Source organism: Ostrea edulis, chromosome 8 (assembly GCF_947568905.1).
Source record: "Ostrea edulis chromosome 8, xbOstEdul1.1, whole genome shotgun sequence".
NCBI lineage: Eukaryota > Metazoa > Mollusca > Bivalvia > Ostreida > Ostreidae > Ostrea > Ostrea edulis.
In genome coordinates this window covers 25163366-25182231 of record NC_079171.1, presented here as the reverse complement: position 1 = coordinate 25182231, position 18866 = coordinate 25163366, and the positions used below count along the sequence as shown (strand labels likewise).

The following is an 18866-nucleotide window of genomic DNA, read 5'->3' as shown; positions in this document are numbered from 1 at the left end:
TATCTGGAATTTATAATCCAGATAGATACTTGTCTCCTCAGATGGTGCTCAGCGCCACGCTATTGAATAGTAAAGGTGAAACAGTCTACTCGCCACCTCCGATCTCATACCTGGCTAACATGATGGCGGATTTGATAGCTATATCGGAACTAGATGAACACGGACATGTGTTGTTGAGACCGGACGATCGTGGTCGATATGTAGCCGTACCCATACCATTGAATCCGGCTGCCAAGAGAGTGACTGGTGACACTTTGATAAAGGTCATTAAGTTTAATGAAGAAGAAATGGCAGAAAGACGAGACGTCATTAGCACACACGCTATCAGAATAGTTACAACTTCCATAACTGGAGCTACCATACACCTGTGGAAGCAGATGAACGATCAAATTCGGAGTGTGAACAAACACTTCGCGGAAACTAAAGAAGATCGAGAGGATGATGTCGCGATTGGTGTTGGGGATGGACGAAAACGAAGTCGGTCGGTAGCGAATAAAACCGCCCAATTAGATCAGGAAAGAATAGTAGTAAAATACTATGAAATGAAGAATGGTCAGAAGGAGACAAATGTCGATATAGGAGACATCGAGTTCATTCCCCAAAGATCGTTGTACGAGAGCGATCTTAAAAGCAGAAACGGTTATTCACCTACCCAAGTCGACCATGGTACCGTGGATCTACACGATCACGATTTCTCTAGTATGATGTTCGAAGGGGGGAGTCCGTCTAATGACAACCTTGTGCAAGATCGTATACTGTCAGATATAGATGTCGCAACCGATGTATCGGACGATTTTAGATCTCTACACATTGCGGAACCGGCCGATGAAAGTGAAAAGAGTGATGATTATGTCACAGAACGCATCGCGTACGTCAACAAAAGGTTGAGTAAAATCAAACGTACATCGATGTTCAAAAAAATACCGATATCTACAGTGGAACAAGTGGCGCAAATGTACCAATGTCAGGCCCTCAGTAATTTCGGATTAACCGAGGATCTGTGGGCAAATAAGTTAAAGTTTTTCGAAACAGCAGATCCGGAAGAAGTGGGGAAAAGTATTGGTACATATATGCCTAGTGCCATAATAACATCGAAACCGATAAAGATACCTCAAATCTTACCGTTCAAACCGCCAGAGTTGTGGGCATTCAGCGAGTTTTACACAAGACATACTAACTCGAATAGACGCATAGATAACCAGGCTGAGAAAGAAGCGGTTAGGCAGATTCTAGATAATCATGATATAGGTGAAACATCGAACAGTGCTAGACATGCCGTATTAGATAGATATTTCGAGAACAGCGATAAAAATGAGTTCTGGATCCTGTGTGACAAATGTTTTAAAAATGGTATCGACAATCCATCAAGATATATCGGAAAGTCTACTGAAGTCCGCAACAGTATGCGCGCCAAGTTTCGCGAGGAGGCTCAAAGGGATCGGCAATCATGTGCATTATGTAACCTCGGCCAGAAGAAAGCTTCGCTAATGACCCATGTTCTCGATAAATTGTTCGGTGATACTCCCGAAATTCGTGAGGCAACATTAAAGCATCGTTCGATGGCTATTGCTATCATGGCACTAAACGAAGCTAAATGGTATCAGCTGATCCACGAGGAAAATTTAGCTCATCACAATGATCCAGAATTTAAATATACTATGATTACGGCTGCACAACTCGCTAGACATGTATCCGAAGATTTGGCAGAGGCTCGACATGTCATAAAACAACGAGGTATTGATGCTCGGAAGAAGGCCGATAGAGCTAAACGAATTAAGACAACAGTGAGAAAGTGAAAGTGAAAGTAAAAGAAAATGAACGTGTTCGATTTATAATGATTATATATATCCTCCGTAGCGCATAATATTATCACAACGTATTGTGCGATTTATGTAATATAACTATAGACAGATTATTATCGTATCATTTTTAATCATTTACCACGATGTCAGCGATGAAATCTAAAGTTTTGGGCAACAATCGGACCAAGCCGTACTCTAAGTGTGTGAACCCTTGGGGTAAATCGACAGATGCCGTGAAATTGGGACAGCACGACCGTAAGACTGTGAAGAGTGCAAACGATTATAGCTTAACGTTTGATGGGAATGTACGCCAAGTTATTACGACAGAAGATAGTGTGAAACATGAATACATTCATCCTTCGGCCCACAAATTCTTCGCCCACGAAGATCGTAGGCGCGAGACATATGTTGGATGCGGATTGAAGGCTAATGTGATAGACGAACTTGTAACATCCGGATTATTCCACGATAACAGCTGTTCCAAATCCACGTGCTTCTTCTGTGGGATATCGATCGATACACCGAATCCCAAAGATAAATATCTGGACGAGACATTGCCCATCATTGATCACCACATTAGAAATAGGTGGTGCATTTTTAACAATTTTTTATATGGTGACAAATGCAGCATTTTCGTCAAGAGTGTATATTACACTAAAGTCAATCATCTGCAAGAGTTAGTGAACGACCGTACAACACAGATCGAAAACGATCTATCCAGTAGATTGGGTAGCATCAAGGCCATTCTGGCCGACTTGGATAATTGTATAGATGCGTCCAGGGCGCAATTTAAGGATTTGTCGGAGGTATCCGCCGCCATCAACACCTTGGGGAAATTTATTAATAAACACAATCTCAGCAGGGATAACGCGATACTAAAGACGACGGCGGAGAAATCGACGGGCGGTAAGAAGTCTGCAAGAACACCGGGACCCAAAGTCGTGGTCAACGACAATAAACTTAAACGTGTGATTCAGGCAACGAGAGTGTGTGGCTCGCCGGAGATGTTCTCGCCACAGCATCAAAACTCAGCCCTGACGAAGTACACACACTCTAACATTTCGAAATCGAAGGTTAGTGCTACCAAATCAATGAAGGCCAGACGGTTGGCGCTAACCTTCAAGGAACTATTTTAATTGTGTGTGCAATGTTCATGTGTACGCCGAGCTGCGCGACCCCAACGCCTACAGAGATCTCAGCAGTGATAACGACTCAGACAATGTGATCGTGAGGGAGGAACCCGATGGTACATTCACGTATATCGGTGGAGAATCAAACCCGCCTGCCCGCAGAAAGAGACGTGTTGGAGCAGGCGGTCGTCGGCGTGGTCGTCCGATACGATATACTAGGACGGCCGAGACGATGAATCCGGATGTCGAGGAGACAGCCGAGACTGTAACCGAAACTGATGTCGTTAGCGAAACTGTAACTGATACTGATGTGGTTAGCAAAACTGACAATGATGCTGTTAGCAAAACTGACAATGATAATGTGCCTGCTGTTGTCGAAAATACCGAAGCCGATAATGCTAATGACAATTTACCAGAAATCCCCGTACGGCGGTTAAGATTGAGGCGTGTATTGGGACCCCGACGATAAACTTTTGTCACATTTGATTTCTGTAATGCTATATGATGTGTGTATATATGTTCTTGTAAATTTTATTTCATGTTGTTTGATATTGCTTTATATAAAATGTTTGAAACTTAAAAAAAACATGACTCCTTATTGTTGAGGTGTGTGTGTATAGGATTACACACTGGGTTTTGAGAAAAGGTCTAAGTTTCACTCCAGTAAGCGAGTGTTTGTATAAAAAGGAAACATAGAGCTACGAAGATCATCCCGAGCTCGGACTCGTTCGATTTTTTAACTGCGGAGTTACCCTCCGTGCCTCTCCAATAATATATATATATTATATACCGTCACTATGTGCCCTCCACAGTACATCGTATACTTAGAAAAAATCCATTAGAAAGGCACTAGTTGTCTGTTTTTGTGTGTAGTTTTAGTGGTTAAACTCGTCTTTATTTAAAATTTACTGGGATATATAGTTGTAAACGTTAAAGCACGCACTTAGCATATATAAAAGTGAACTCGTGTTTGTTTATAATATCACTTAGAACCCCAACCCCGAACTTGTGTTTCCTGTGGTCTCAATTTAAAACACCAACCTTGGACTTGTGTTCTATATTTTTAAAACTTTATCAAACGTCAAGCACGAACTTGTAACGTTATCAAACGCCAACCCTGGACTTGCGTTCTATATTTTTAACTTTATCAAACACCAACCCTGGACTTGTGTTCTATATCTTTAGCATTATCAAACGAAGAAACGGGGAATCCCCAGCCTCGAACGTGTTCAATCTTTTAGCTGTGGAGGTCCGCCCTCCGTGCCTCTCCAATAATATATATATATTATATACCGTCACTATGTGCCCTCCACAGTACATCGTATACTTAGAAAAAATCCATTAGAAAGGCACTAGTTGTCTGTTTTTGTGTGTAGTTTTTGGTGGTTAAACTTGGTTATTTATCGAAACTTTACTTACCAACTCTGGACTTACGTTTTCTTGCGATATTATTTCAAAAACACCAACACATACTTAGAAAAATCCGGGAGAGAATATCCCCTATCTCTTTTGTGCACGACTTTGTGGTTGTTACCATTTTGTTTACGAAATAGCACGACAGACACAGTCCTAGTACGAGCTATCTAAAATTTGACCTTTGACCTCAAAAGTGCACTCAGTTGAACCACCCATCTAGTCGGGTTATACCTGACCCATTTAAAACACGCACTTAGAACATGAACGCTAGACTGGTGTTTTTCTTGCGACTTCAATCTAACCGCTAACCATGTAGTTGTGTTATATATATACTTGTAACTTTATCAAACCATCAAATCATCAAATCATACACTGACCGTGGACTTGTGTTATACACTTGCAATTTTTTTATATCATCAACCGTGGACTTGTAAAAAAAACTTCATCAATCGCCAACCATATACTTGTGTTCTATACTTGTAAATTTATCAAACGCCAACCATATACTTGTGTTCTATACTTGTAAATTGTATTAGACAACTACACACAACACGCACAAAACCATGCACAGGTCCTCAATAACATGAGGTTTAACATCAAAATCGTCCCCAAAACTACAACCGGTCGATTTACTGTGGAGGCCATAAACTAACGGTGTAATATATATATATATATTATTGGAGAGGCACGGAGGGCGGCCCTCCACAGCTGCTGTTACTAAAGCTCGAACTCGTTCGATTCTTCAAAAGTGGGTTTTCCCCCAGCCTAGAACACGTTCGATTATTTAACTGCGGAGTTGCCCTCCGTGCCTCTCCAATAATATATATATATTATATACCGCAACTTACTGTCCTCCGGAGGTTATCCAGTACGGCACAATATACGCCAAAACTTCTCCCCAGATAGAAATAACGAACAAGTTCTCGCATTAAACTGTATATATATACCTCTGAAAGTACTTTATATTATTATTATCAGACCACACCAATCGATCAATATATATATCTATATCACAACAACAAAAAGCACAAACCAAGATGAATTCATACAATATCGGAGAAACTGACATAGATCATGAATACGCCAAACAAAATGCACAACCGGTGGTCATAGACGACCGACATAGTGTCAGATACAACCCGCACGCGGAGGAATCCGATAGTAATGATGACAACGACTCTCCAGACGTGTATCAACCGACATGGAGACCACTGGCGCAAGGCTTCGATAAACCTAATTACGCGCCGAATGAGTGTGCTGAACTGTCGTTCTCGCCCGACTTCGAAGTCGTATACGTGAACAACGCCAATCCCGAGTCTGCATGCACAGAACATAAAGACAGATACCAAGACTCAGAATGGCTAGACCAAGAACACTTCGAAATAATCGAGATGCCAGACATACAACCACCTGTGAGAGTGGACACGGTCGCAGATGCAGAACAATCGTTAAGCGAGGCTGTGGCGGACGCATGATCGACTTCAAAAAAAACACTCAAATTCTGTGTACACATGTCTATTTTATATATGTATCTTTGTTATATACCACTTGCTATATAAAAACTGTTGTATTTACAATGTACGTACATACGCAACATAATATCCTTTAATAAAACTTGTTACAAACCAAAACAAATGATTTATTCTTGTCACACAAAACAATGGATTGATATTCGCCAAAAAAAACGTGCTCTGTTACAGGCACAGAAAATAACAAACCAACACTTGCCTTCTATACTTGGAGATTTTTTTTATCAAACACCCACGCGGGATATCGCACCTTAAAAAAACTCGATTTGGTCACGATTCCAATCGCCAAACAAACAACGACGCGCCAACACCGGTCCAAAAAATTGAACGCGTTCGACATAACACCGACCGCAAACCTATATATACTTTCATTCGTCTAATTAGAAAATCATAACTTCTGCCTTCCAGCATAATAGTACCATTTACCTACAGAGTATTGCTTCAGGATCTTTTATTACTACAATCATGGATATGAATATGTTGCTTAAGAAGGAGTGTCACGAGTTTAATGGAATGTACGCAACATTCGAAAACGATAGTAGCACCGAGTGGGAGCGAGACCACAAAATGTATTACAACGCCACCGTGGATGATTGGTATACGGAGGATGTGCAACAGTTTGATTCCAATGAGCACGATTGGCCGACATTGCCAAGCGCCAACAGTAAGTCTTCTAAGAAGTCTAAGAAGGCTAAGAAGTCTACGGTATCTCGTGGTACTACCACCGTTACTAAGAACTTTACGGGAGCTAGCAGTGTTACAACTAGCACTAGGACGCCTACGGGATTCACCGATAGATACCCATTGGGACACAGGGTGGAAGCGCCAGAAGAAGTTTATTACGAGAACCCATACCTGTCGTCCGGAGAAGACTGGGACGATCAGATCGCATGTGAAGAGTTTGAACTGGAAGAAATCCGTAAAATGAACATTGAATCCGAAAATGCTAAACATCGTAACGGATTTACGGACGTCTACCCACTGGGACCCAACGTGGAAGAACCCAAGGAAATGTATTACGAGGACCCATACCAGTCATCCGGAGAAGACTGGGACGAGGAACTCGCATGTGAAGAGTTTGAACGGAAAGAGATCCGTAACGGATTTACGGACAGTTACCCACTGGGGCCCAACATGGAAGAACCCAAGGAAATGTATTACGAGGACCCATACAACGCAGCCGGGGAAGATTGGGACGAGGAAATTTTATGTGAACAAGTTGCCGAACTGGCGAACGCGTACAAACAGGTTGCCATGTGCGACGAATCCGCCGAAGATTCCAATGATCTCGATACCCCAATCGAAGACTGGGATGTAGAACCCCAATCGCAACAACAACCAGAAGTTATCGACTGGGACGCGGGAGTCACCATTCGCCGCTGTAGCATGAGTGAAGACTGGGGAGCGGAGGTGGATCGCGAAATCGAACAGTTCAAACTGGACATGCAGACACTGAATTTGTGTCTTAGAATGAGGGGATTTAACCCATCATAATATACTTTGCCAAATGAAGCCAAGACTTTCTTTCAAACGTGTGCCATCTCACATTTTTGTATTCGTTTTATATCGTATAACACTGTATGTATATATATGTATGTAACTTTGTATGTAAAACATGTTATCATTATATAAAAAAAATGAAAACTAAACTCACGACATTAGTTATCAAATGGGTAAAAAAAACAACCAACAGGATTTAAACATGCCAAAGGAGTATCAAACTGGCAATCATGACTGAGTGCAGTCGGAAACAATATATAACAACACAAATGGATTACGCAGCAAACTTGGATTTAAAACTTGGGAAATTTTTATCACCAACGCAAAACTATCTTGCGATCGAATAACCGCCTTAAAAAAAACTCAGACTGTTTTTAAACAAATGTCTGATGCAGCCGAATAATTTGGGTAAAAAACAAACACTCGACATAGGACATGCGAATGGTTCGAGCAACAGCTAACACAAAACTGACACAGAGTAACACAAAACTGACACAAAGTAACACAACCAACACAACTAACACACACAAGCGCCTCAATAACACGAGCTTTACACAAAAACTGCGCAAAATACACAATAATCCAAACAATTAGCAACTACGAAGGGTTAAATGGAGGGCAGCAACTTCACATGTAATATATAAAGCAATATTGTACACAGCATGATGCAGTTAACATAGAGGACATGCCCTCTCCCTTATAACCATTAAAATTTGCATAATGAAGCAGGTTTCTCCTCGTGGAAAGTTTAACATTGAAGTTAAACAAGTATTGTTGTTGTGTGACTGACCCTGCAAAAGGATGTGTTGGATTGAATATCGTCACCACTGCCGGTGAAGGGCTTCAAAATTTTTAGGCCTATGCTTGGCGTTTCTGGCCATTGAGCAGGAAGGGATCTTTATCGTGCCACACATTCTGACACGGGATCTCGGTTTTTTGCGGTCTCATCCGAAGGACCGCCCCATTTAGTCGCCTCCTACGATAAGCAAGGGGGTACTGAGGACCTATTCTAACCCGGATCACCACAATTACAATGCTGTCATAGAAGGATTTTTTCTTACATATTCCATGGAGATATTCAACAAATCAAGAGTTTAAGGAGATCTGTGCTGGATTCCGGATTTTTTTTTTTATATTTGTCCGGGATTGGTTTTGTTTTGTATGTTACAAAAAGCTCCCAGCACGTTCACGGCATGGTACCCGTACTCATGCATTTTGACTTCCAACTTTCCACAACTTCATGGCACCAAAGTGTAAGTTTTTAATCTCTTTATTAACTTTTATGTTAAATGCAAGTCATATTAAGAATGCATACGCATATTTGTTATTGTACACTTGTTGACCCCGATGTGATAAGCAGCCAGTATATCGTGACATGCAGGTAGTTTATATTGTCTAAATTTGATTAATTGATATTTCATGGTTATCTTATCTCTGATAGATCTTTAATGATGTTATTCATTGCTGTTATTATTTCTTTCTGTGTAAATGGGGCACGCTCGCTTATTTTCTGAACGTACTATATATTGACCTTTCACGTGTTCGATATGTAAATCGCTCTGTGTAAATTGCTCACAGTTTAAATTTTTTCTCAAAGGTTGTGATGATTACATTTAAGTTTTCACATATCAGTATCAATATTTTATAAGTCTTCTAGTGTGTGTATTTAGAATTCAAGATTTTTGATAACTTTGTAAAGCTTTTGGTGCATGTTATTCTTGATTTACTGAAATTTGATATCTTTAGCATGAAATGTGTAGATATGTTCTGAATAACATATTACATGTTTATTATAAACCATGCCACTTATCTTTTGTGCAGAACCTGTTGTAATAGGATCTTATTTTTGTTTACAGTATTTTACCCTCCCTGGAGGTTGTCTCTCTGCCATTAAAAGTAAAGAAACATACATCGTCTTTCTTGTGACAGAATAGTAAAATAACTTCGACATGGCTATGGAACGGGAAAGGAAACTCACAGAGGCTGGAGCCGAGTTGTTCATGGACAGATGCAGGAAATATGATCGGGAAATAAAACATATTCAAAAGGAAATTGATGTCCTAATATCCACTCTTCAGGAATATCCAGAAATATCGGATGCAGAGATGGTACATAAGCAGATAAAACAAGCTAGTGGTGATTTTAAAAGACTTTCAGATCATTATGTTGACTTTCTTGTAAAACACAGATCAGTTGAAAGCGAAACAGAAAGGATTTCACATTTGAAATTAAGAGATAATGTAACGAGGGCTGTTACCGAGGTTCTCACTCAACGCACACAAGTTGCAACAAAAGATCCTAGCTGTGACAGACAAAGCGTTAAATCTGGATCAGGCCGATCAATCCTTTCATCTACTCAGTCTGCGATTATTCAGAAAAGAGCTGCACTTGAGGCTGCGAAAGTGAAAATGAAATACGTCGAGAAACAAGCTGCCATTATGACCCAAAAGGCAGCATTGGAAGCGGAAATCAGTCTACTTGAAATCCAACAAGAAACCGAAGCCTTACAATCAGCACTGAATGTGATGGAAAATGCAGAACAGTTAGATGATATAGAAACAGAATCTATTACTGAAGCTCGACAAGCAAGGACAAGTGAATTTATTCAACAACATTTTGTGAATTCCACTAACACTTCTGTTCAGCCACCTGTGCAAGCAATTACAAGTACTTTGACATCCGCTGTGCAACCGCCTGTACAGTCCACTGATAGCACGTTCACATCAGCTGTGCGACCTCGTGTGCAATTCACTGATAGTGCATTCACGTCAACTGTGCAAACATCTATGCAGTCTAGTGAAACATTTGTTCCTTTATCGACATTGGCAAATTTATGTTCCACACCTATGAATGAAAATTGGCGTACAGCATATCAACCAACGCAAACCATGGTACACTCTAGTCCCTTGCTTGCAACTTCATCACAAACAAGTCATGTGTATGATTTGCCGCCACCCTTTGCGCCGCGTTCAGACGTACTATCTCAGCCGAATCATCTATTGAATACTGAAGCGCCAACCTTTGTGCCACATTCGAGCATACTGCCTCAGCCGAATCACTTATTAAATACTGAAGTGCCAACCTTTATGCCGCGTTCGGGTATACTATCTCAGGCAAATTCTATAGTGACTACTCAAACGCCTACCTTTGTGCCATATTCGAGTTTACCGTCTCAGCCAAATCCGGTGACTACTCAAACCTCAGGATCACAATACGGTAATCGCTACACATCAGTCAATATGATGCCACATGTAGACAATTCGCAGGTTGAACTTTGTCAGATAATGACTAGGATGATGGCCAGAAAAGATGTAGTGCTTTCGCGTCTCATTAAATACAATGATAGTCCCATCCAATATTTGTCTTGGAAACAAACATTTAAAGCTGTAATGTTAGAACTTGCAGTTACACCATCAGAGGAACTGGATCTCATGATCAAATGGCTGGGTCCAGATTCATCCAGGCAGGCTGAATGCATAAAAACGGCCAGTGCAGGAAATCACGTGGATGCATTACACAAATTGTGGGATAGACTTGACATTCGGTATGGCAGTCCTGAATTGATAGAAGCGTGCTTACGAAACAAACTTACGAACTTCCCAAAGCTTTCAAACACTCCGGCTGACAGCAAACGACTTTATGATTTGTACGACCTCTTGAGTGAAATTCAGTGTGTCAAGGCCAACCCGCTCTATTCTTCAGTGCTTGCAATGTATGATTCATCCACAGGAGTAAACCAAATAGTATCTCGCTTGCCGACCAATCTACAAGAAAAGTGGTCATCTCGCGCCAATACTTACAAAAATCAACATGGAATGCTATTTCCTCCGTTCAGTTATTTTGTCAACTTCATCTACGACATGGCAAAATGGCGCACTGACCCGAGTTTTCAGTACAACACTAGCACACTATCTTCTCAGAAACAGTCAGCAAATAATCAACCCCAAATTCGCGTGAACGCAAGGAAAACGGAACTTTCTACAAACTCTACAGCTGAGGACAAATTGATGTGCCCCGTGCACAACACAAACCACAATTTGAATCAGTGCAGGACTTTCCGTCAGAAACCCATGAAAGAGCGAATGGAGATTCTAAAGAAAAACAAACTTTGTTTCCGTTGCTGCAGTTTGAAACGACACACCAAGAACAAATGCCAAGAGACTATCCGATGTGATGTTTGTAATCAGACAAGTCACCCGACTGGACTTCATGTATTGCGTGTTCAAAATGTACAGCAACCCTCTCATAACAAGGATGAGAATCTTACAGAAGATGACAATCGGCATGGAGGGGAGTCACGGACCGGTGTTAATACAAAATGTACACAGGTTTGTGGGACTGACAAAATTTGTAGCAAGTCATGCGCAAAAATTCTACAAGTGTATGTCTACAATGAGGACCAACCCATGCAGGCTCGCAAGGTCTACGCATTGATCGACGATCAAAGCAATTACTCCCTTGGAAAACCGGAACTGTTTGACAACTTTGATGATCATTCGGAACACATAAACTTCACTTTATCAACCTGTTCAGGGAAAGTTTCCGCGACTGGCAGAAAAGGCAACAATTATGTTGTTGAGTCCGCAGATCATAGTGTCAGGATTAAGATTCCGTCTCTTATCGAGTGTTCAGACATTCCCGATAATAGACATGAAATACCTTCTCCGGAAGTAGTGAAAAACTTTCCTCATCTTTGTGATTTGGTATCGTACATACCACCAGTTGATGACAGTGTACACATAGAACTCTTGATAGGTCGTGACGTTATACAAGCACACCATGTTGTGGATCAGAGGTTAGGCGGTGATAACTTACCCTACGCTCACAAATTACCTCTTGGTTGGGTTGTGGTTGGTGAATCTTGTATTGGAGCTCTCCATGGACGTGAATCTGTTCAAACAATCACAGTTAGCAAAACTCACATTCTTGCTAATGGTAGAGCAACCTATCTGGAACCATGTGTTAACACGTTAACCATCAAAGAAAACTCGATCTTCGAGAAAACGCCACAGGATGAGAGGCTTGGTCCATCAGTGGAAGACGAGCTTTTTATAAGTCTCATGGAAAGTAAGGTTACGAAGGACTGTGATGATCGCTGGACTGCACCACTTCCCTTTCGCGAAAATAGAAAGCTGTTGCCTAACAACAGAACTCAAGCCTTGCAGCGTGTTAAATCATTAGACCGTTCACTCCAGAAAGATGAAGTCAAGAAGAAACACGTTGTTGAATTCATGGGAAAAATGTTCGAAAACGGTCATGCTGAGGTAGCACCACCTTTGCCAACACTTAGTGAACAATGGTACCTACCGTTTTTCGGAATTTATCATCCCAAGAAACCTGGAAAAGTTAGAGTCGTCTTCGATTCGTCAGCAGTGTTCAGGGGAACGTCTTTGAATGACGTATTAATGAAAGGACCGGATTTAACCAATAATTTATTGGGAGTACTCTTGCGATTTCGGAAGGAAGCTATAGCTCTTACAGCTGACGTGGAGCACATGTTTTACAACTTCAAGGTGGACGAAACTCATCGCAATTATTTACGATTTGTGTGGCACGAAAATAATGACATTTCACAACCGTTGATGGACTACAGGATGACAGTCCATGTTTTCGGAAACTCTCCGTCTCCATCTGTTGCAACCTTTTGTCTCAGAAAATCCGTTGAGAATGCAGACAGTGATGTCCGAGATTTTGTCTGTAAAAACTTTTATGTGGACGATGGACTCATTTCTTGTCCAGATCCTGACTCGGCAATTGATCTCATGAAGCGCACACAGAAAGCGTTAGAAATTGGAGGACGGTTGCGTTTGCATAAGATTGTCTCGAACAGCACAACTGTGTTACAGAATTTCCCATCAGATGATTTGTCAGCAGATCTCAAGGAATTGGATCTTGGATCTGACACTCCGCCAATTCAGCGCAGTCTAGGGTTATCATGGGACATTTCTACTGATAGATTTGTGTTCAGAGCGTCGACAGAAAACAAACCCTATACCCGTAGAGGTGCGTTATCAGTGATCAATAGTCTGTTTGATCCCATAGGATTTGCAGCCCCCATGACTTTGTATGGGAAATTGCTTCTCAGGGAAATGATGTCAGTCTCAGGACCTGTAAATTGGGATGAAGAGTTACCGCCTCAATTGAAATCGAAATGGGAACGGTGGATCACATCACTCGTGCATCTCCAGAATTTTCAAATTTCTCGCAAATATTCTGCAATTTCATTTCATGAAGCTTTGCGTAGAGAGGTTCATATCTTCAGTGATGCATCTAAGGACGCAATAGCTTCGGTAGCATACTTAAAACTGATATCAGATGAGGGAAGTGATGTTTCATTTTTGCTGGGCAAATCAAAAGTATCACCTGTTCATGGTCATACCATTCCTCGCCTTGAGCTCTGCGCAGCAGTTCTATCCATTGCAGTTGCAGAGTTGGTGAAAGAGCATTTGAACATCCCCTCACAGGATTTCTACTATTACACAGATAGCAAGATAGTGTTGGGGTATTTGTCAAACGAGGTACGGAGGTTCTATGTGTATGTCACCAATAGGGTGAATAGGATCAGAGCAGCTAGTTCTCCGACTCAGTGGTACTTCATTCCAACAGACAGTAACCCTGCTGACATTGCAACGAGACGTATCAATGCAGAAGACTTGGTGAATTCAACCTACCTAACGGGTCCAGACCTTTTGCGCAATGACATACATGTACAATTACCATCTAGTGAATTTCAGCTTGTAAATCCTCAAGAGGATACTGAGGTCCGCCCAGAAATATCAGTGAACAAAATGAAAGTGATCAGCCACAAAACATGGGTTCAGAGATTTTCATTTTTCTCGTCATGGAACAGTTTAGTGAGAGCTATCATGTTTCTGAAAGGATTCATTAGGAAACTTCACAATGAGAGCAAACCCACACGAGCTGAAACGGAACAATTTATTGTGAAACTAGTACAACAGGAAGTTTATGGTGATGAAATCAATTCTTTGCAAACTGGACGTTCTTTGTCAAACAAATCCAAAATTCTTCCTCTTGCTCCTGTACAAGATGAAAATGGCATTCTCAGAGTTGGAGGACGATTGAAACATGGAAAGGCTATTTCCATCAACACTCAGCCTGTGATCATTCCCCGAGACCATCACATTGCTATCCTCTTAGTGCGACATTTTCATGGTAAAATTCATCACCAGGGCAGACACATGACAGAGGGAGCTCTCCGTGCATCGGGCTATTGGGTGATTGGCGGTAAGAGACTTGTGTCCTCTATTATTCGTCATTGTGTGACTTGTCGAAAGTGTCGTGGACAATTTCTATTTCAAAAGATGTCAGATCTTCCGGAGGACAGATTATCTCCTGGACCACCTTTCACCTTTGTTGGTCTTGATACATTTGGACCATGGTCAGTTCTCCAGCGTAAGACTCGAGGTGGATCAGCTCAGCAAAAGAGATGGGCAATTTTATTCACTTGCTTAGTTTCAAGAGCAGTTCACTTGGAAGTAGTAGATGAGATGAGCAGTGCAGCATTCATCAATGCCTACCGCCGTTTTGTAGCAATTCGTGGACCCATAAAACTATTGCGATCAGATAGGGGCACTAACTTTGTGGGTGCAATTCAGGACTTGGGCATTGAAGCAGAATTTGTTGAGGATGGAAGAATCGCAAAAACTCTAGAAACCTATGGAACTTCCTGGAAGTTTAATCCTCCTCATTCCTCTCACTTTGGAGGCTCATGGGAGCGTATGATAGGGACCTGTAGGAGGATTCTGGATAACATGCTCATGCAAGATAGGAATAAACTAACTCATGATTCATTAGTGACCTTGATGGCTGAAGTTTCAGCGATAGTGAATTCTCGTCCGTTGCTGCCCATTTCAACAGATCCAGAAAACCCAGAAATTCTGTCTCCCTCAGTGTTGTTGACTCACAAGAAAGGTCAAAACGATACATGCCCGTTTCCACAGTTTGGGACCAAGGATATGTTACGTAGTCAATGGAAACTGGTTCAGGGTCTAGCAGATGAATTTTGGTCGAAATGGACGAAAGAGTATATCTCATCTCTTCAAGTCAGGAGAAAGTGGAAGCAGCCAGAAGTGAACTTGAATGTCGGTGATATTGTTCTTGTAAGAGAGAAGGATTTTCATAGATCCATGTGGCCTATGGCAATAGTGACGAAACTTTTTCCAAGTGACGATTTCCTTGTCAGGAAAGTGGAAATCAAACTCTATAAGGAAAACAAGATTTGTGTGTTCGTTCGACCCGTAGTCGATCTTGTCCTGTTGGTATCTTCAGATGATTAGTGACTCAATTTTCATGGATAATGACTGATATTTGATTTTATGTATTATGTATGTATGATTTTGCTAGTTTAGCATATTGAATTTGATGTAGTGATTTTTTTATAAAAATCAGGAGGGGAGTGTGCTGGATTCCGGATTTTTTTTTTTTATATTTGTCCGGGATTGGTTTTGTTTTGTATGTTACAAAAAGCTCCCAGCACGTTCACGGCATGGTACCCGTACTCATGCATTTTGACTTCCAACTTTCCACAACTTCATGGCACCAAAGTGTAAGTTTTTAATCTCTTTATTAACTTTTATGTTAAATGCCAGTCATATTAAGAATGCATACGCATATTTGTTATTGTACACTTGTTGACCCCGATGTGATAAGCAGCCAGTATATCATGACATGCAGGTAGTTTATATTGTCTAAATTTGATTAATTGATATTTCATGGTTATCTTATCTCTGATAGATCTTTAATGATGTTATTCATTGCTGTTATTATTTCTTTCTGTGTAAATGGGGCACGCTCGCTTATTTTCTGAACGTACTATATATTGACCTTTCACGTGTTCGATATGTAAATCGCTCTGTGTAAATTGCTCACAGTTTAAATTTTTTCTCAAAGGTTGTGATGATTACATTTAAGTTTTCACATATCAGTATCAATATTTTATAAGTCTTCTAGTGTGTGTATTTAGAATTCAAGATTTTTGATAACTTTGTAAAGCTTTTGGTGCATGTTATTCTTGATTTACTGAAATTTGATATCTTTAGCATGAAATGTGTAGATATGTTCTGAATAACATATTACATGTTTATTATAAACCATGCCACTTATCTTTTGTGCAGAACCTGTTGTAATAGGATCTTATTTTTGTTTACAGTATTTTACCCTCCCTGGAGGTTGTCTCTCTGCCATTAAAAGTAAAGAAACATACATCGTCTTTCTTGTGACAGAATAAGATCAGTACAAATTGAGTAAGAAGGTTGTGCCCGAGTCACTCAAACGAGTTAATCAACAAATCAAGAGTTCAAGGAAATCAGTACAAATTGAGTACGAAGGTCGCACCCGAGTCATTCCAGAGACTAATTGTCGTTATTCTTTCGTCTGTCATCCCTACATCCACAATTTCTTTCTTTTTTTAAAGAAACGATTTATTTGCTTCAAATTTCCACTTTTCCTTCCGTTAAAAGGAATTGTTCGCATATTTTGAGAGATTATAGACGTGTACAAAAAGACTTCATAATGAGACTCCATGTATGGGATATGATCCTCAGGTGACCGATAGGATATATTGGTATATATTTTTCTAATGTGATCCCGTGGGGACCCGGGTTAGAATAGGTCCTCAGTACCCCTTGCTTGTCATAAGAGGCGACTAAATGGGGCGGTCCTTCGGATGAGACTCAGACCTTACAAATAGAGTCCCCGTGTCACAACAGGTGTGGCACGATAAAGATCCCTCCCTCCTCAAAGGCCGTAAGCGCCGAACATAGGCCTGAATTTGAAGCCCTTCACCGGTCTTGGTGACGTCTCCATGCGAGTGAAATATTTTTGAGCAATATTTAATCAATCATGTTCTTGTAATATGAAAACATTGTGAATTTCACCAAAATGTCTTTCAAACATTAATTCCCCAAGAGTAAATATGGTTCACTTCATATAAAATATATTTAAGAATTTTAACACTTTCTACCAACTATCCCGTGGATATCCGGTTTAAAATAGGTCCCCAGTACCCCCTTGCTTGCCGGAAAAGAAGAATAAATGGGGGCCCCGGTCCTTCGGACGAGACTGGAAAAACCGAGGTCCCGTGTCAAAGCATATGTGGCACGATAAAGATCCCTCCCTGCTCAACGGCCATAAACACCAGGCTAGGCCTAACCTTCACTGGCAGTGGTGATGTCTCTTCGAATGAAACATTCTCGAGTGGGACGTTAAACAGTAAAATCAATTAATCAATCTTGCAACTGAATTTTTTTTTAATAGATATGAAATTTTGGACAGTCTTCAAGGGGGGAAAAGCACGTTTATTAATTCCAATTTCACCGTTCATATTACTAATAGTAATACTATCATAGATGAAATGTTATACTGATATAATGACAGGTAGACAATGTCAACGAAGTGAGCGTTTGGTTAGTGCCATGGCTGAAGATTAACCAACTTCCATTAAAGCTGGAGTTGATGCACGGGTTACGTTAACCCGGAATATAAATGCTGAAGTTTGGTTAACGGAGCATTTAAAAATTGGGCATACGTTCTGTGCTTAAGGACTTTGAACAGGGAGGAATTTTTCTCATGCCAAACCTCCCGTTTTGACACGGTATCTCGGTTTGTATGGTCTCATTCGAATTCCGCACTCCCTCTCATTTAGAAGCCCCTTACGACAAGCAAGGGGTACTGAGGACCTATCCTAACCCAGATTCCCACACAGTACTGAAATCACCATTCCTGATAAAAATTGAGTTGACAAATACTACCTGAATTAACAAGGGGAGTTAATGATTTCCAAATAATAAATATAAATACAACTACAACATTATTAAACAGTCACAATGACTTATTTATCCGGGGCAGAGCAGTGAACGTCTTCTCCCTTCACGAGTATCACATGTACGACTTAACAATATTAAACTACTCATATTAATGTCATCTCGTACGTACGTCATTTCTTATTCAATATGCGTACGTTGCAGTTTCAAGGAATAGTAAAAGACTATCATATCATATTAAGTTTCTGCCACATAATGTTGCCCTTTTAAAACAGCATTTCAAATCCGAGAAATTGTATAGCGACCATAGTTCATATCTAGTTAATGAATAATGATGGGGGGGGGGGGGGGGGGGGGTCTAGGTCTATAATCGTGATATCATTTTGAAGGATTCGACAAAGGAAAATAATCCACATTAAGAATTTAAAAGATTTCAATTACTCCTTGATTTATTTTCATTTCCCTTAGCATTTTACATTATTGAAGTCTACGGACGAGAACGTGTTTTATCAAAATAGTTGTTTATAATTATATTTGGTGGTGTTTACCCCGCATGCGGAAGACCGGGGTTCAAATCCCGGCCGCGATAGACCTAAGTCGGTAAAACAGGTACTGATACAGTTCCATTGCCAAACGCTCGGCATCAGATGTGAAAATAGGTCCTCAGTACCGGTACCTTGCTTGTTGTAAGAGGCAACTAAATAGGGC

General features: G+C 40.7%; 1 protein-coding gene across 2 annotated transcripts; it reads left to right on the top strand.

Annotated features, from left to right (window-relative positions):
* Positions 1–8500: 8500 nt before the first annotated feature.
* LOC130049498 (uncharacterized) lies at positions 8501–16597 on the top strand. 2 transcript variants are annotated; one of them, XR_008798027.1, is made up of 2 exons: positions 8501–15943; positions 16547–16597. XR_008798027.1 is itself a non-coding variant. In XM_056147262.1 (2 exons), exon 2 carries the CDS (start codon positions 9327–9329, stop codon positions 15672–15674), a length of 6348 nt encoding a protein of 2115 aa, XP_056003237.1. In that variant the 5' UTR covers positions 8501–8630; positions 9234–9326; the 3' UTR covers positions 15675–16597. The 2 variants fall into 2 exon arrangements, 1 of the variants encoding a protein (XP_056003237.1); XM_056147262.1 differs by having other exon boundaries at positions 8501–8630; positions 9234–16597.
* Positions 16598–18866: the final 2269 nt, after the last annotated feature.

Coding starts and splice junctions, on each gene's coding strand:
- LOC130049498 (XM_056147262.1), top strand. CDS start 9,327: ATGGCTATGGAACGGGAAAGGAAACTCACAGAGGCTGGAGCCGAGTTG.